At 41.3% G+C, this 2,206-nt stretch overlaps 1 protein-coding gene across 1 annotated transcript in view; it reads left to right on the top strand.

The window, feature by feature from the left end:
• Adamts12 (ADAM metallopeptidase with thrombospondin type 1 motif 12) overlaps positions 1-2,206 on the top strand; it is a 276,352-nt gene that overhangs the window by 264,507 nt on the left and 9,639 nt on the right. Inside the window, exon 21 of the mRNA XM_029470142.1 lies at positions 742-901. Coding sequence (XP_029326002.1) covers positions 742-901 — 160 coding nt within the window. The remainder of the gene's footprint in view (positions 1-741; positions 902-2,206) is intronic.

Consider the following 2,206-nt stretch of genomic DNA (forward strand, 5'->3'; position numbering starts at 1 on the left):
AGTGGGCCATCACTGGAAAGAGAGGCCCATTGGACTTGCCAACTTTATATGCCCCAGTACAGGGGAATGTCAGGGTGGGGGTGGGTGGGTGGGGGACTGGGGGGGGGAGTGTATTGGGGACTTTTTGGATAGCATTGGAAATGTAATTGAGGAAAATACCTAATTAAAAAAAATACAGTTTCCATTTGCTAAGAGGAAAACGTTAAATAGAGGCTTGGTATACCCTGAGAATGTTCTTAAAGCTGCTGCAGTGTCTATGTAACAAAGCTTAAAATAAACCATAGTGTGGTGGCATGCACCTGGAACGCAGTACCAGGAAGCTGGAGGCAGGGTGATCATAAATTGAAGGCCAACAGAGCTGCATACCAAGACCTTGTCTCAAAAACAAAACAAAAAAGGAAGTGTGTGTGTGTGTGTGTGTGAATTTACAAAATAGCCATAATCTCTTACACTCTTAGGAATTACCTCAAGGAAGTTGACTCCACACATCAGAGAACTCACTAGCATATAGGCTGTAGTCATTCCAACAGTCTCTAATGCAGAACTCCTCCTAAACTCACGCCTTGGACTGACTCAGATTTCAATTACAGCAGTGTAGTACTTTATTACAACTCGGTCTCACAGTGAGCCCAGCTCCAAAGGGCTCTTGAGAATTTAGACTGTCTCTCAGTTGACTGTTGTGGGTTGCTCCCTTGATAGTCCTGGGGAAGAACTTTGAGCCTTTCTGTGTTTCTCTTTCAGTGTAACGCTTCCTGTGGTGGTGGCTCTCAGAAGAGAACCATCCATTGCATCCCCTCAGAAAACAGTACAACTGAAGATCAAGACCAGTGCCTCTGTGACCATCAAGTCAAACCCCCAGAATTCCAAACATGCAACCAGCAAGCCTGCAGGAAGAGTGCTGGTAGGTCGCTGGGCTGCTCGGGTGGAGCAGGGCTGCAGTGAAGGAGACAATGTTGTATCCATCCTTCCTCATGATTCAGCTTGAGAATAGTTCCCCGGCTCCTTTGCAGAACAGAAAAGCTTGATGCTACAGAGGCTAGACAGCAGCCTTGAGACCAAGTGATAGGAGTTAATAAATTTTGATTTATTTTTTGATTTGATGAGTTACTGTATTTGTACATCTGATCTCCTGTCTCGGAGCATATTTGTGCTGATGGCATCCCACACAGATTAGAATTACTTTGGGTTTCTTTTTTAGATGTCTGAGAGGTATTTTAGCCTTTCTCAGGAATCCATCTAAGTATAGAATTATCTATAAATATAAATATACTGTCTTAGGTCAGGTTGCCCAGAAGCAATCTCTGAAGTGAAAAATATACCATTTATATCATATATACATACATACATATATATCTACACACATATATGTATGAATGATTCATATATATTCATGTATATATACATATATGTGTATATATATATATATATATATATATATATGATTCATTAAGGACATAATCTCAGAGAAGACAATTAGGGACATAAAGAGAAACAGTGACAGCCAGGATGGCCCAGTACATGAAGCTCTCTTGGGGTACCTGAAAGGAATTGAATTTGCCAGCATTTAAGACTTCATACTAGAGACAAAGGTATTCTTCTGGTAGTCTGTATAAGCATTCTTTCTAAGAATCAGGGTATCTTGGAATTAAAGAAGCTAAGAAGGACAGAAGCTTGGAATTGTGCAGGTAGGAGAAAAAGTTTGCACTTATTTCTCCTGAGGCAAAAAGAAGCTGTTGAAGTCTCCAGAGGAGGGAAGTGCAGGGAATAGTGTTTCTGGCATGTCCAAAGTCATCTTCCTTGTTCAGCTCAAGCTGAGCAAGTCATGTTGGGGAGACTTCATGGTGTAGCTACTGACGTTACTAGAAGACACACTCTCACAGCAAACTCCCTACAGTCTTTCTACCCTCTCTTCTACACTGTTCCCTGAGCCTTACGTGTTTGCCAAAGTCGATGGGAAAAGTCCATGAAGCCTCAACCATACACAAAGAACTGCAGGCAACTGAGAAATGGTGAGAGTGCTAGACATAGTCTTTAGCACACCAAATGGCTATTCAATACGAAGTGGTCAGCCCTGTAAACACACATCCAATTAACATTATACAGACTGAACAAGTGGTATTTAGGAATATATATGTATTTATGTATATATTTCTGCATATTAACAAAAAAGCATGAATTTGAAGGAGAGTAAGCAGGGGTGTATGGG

Source organism: Mus caroli, chromosome 15, assembly GCF_900094665.2.
Source record: "Mus caroli chromosome 15, CAROLI_EIJ_v1.1, whole genome shotgun sequence".
NCBI lineage: Eukaryota > Metazoa > Chordata > Mammalia > Rodentia > Muridae > Mus > Mus caroli.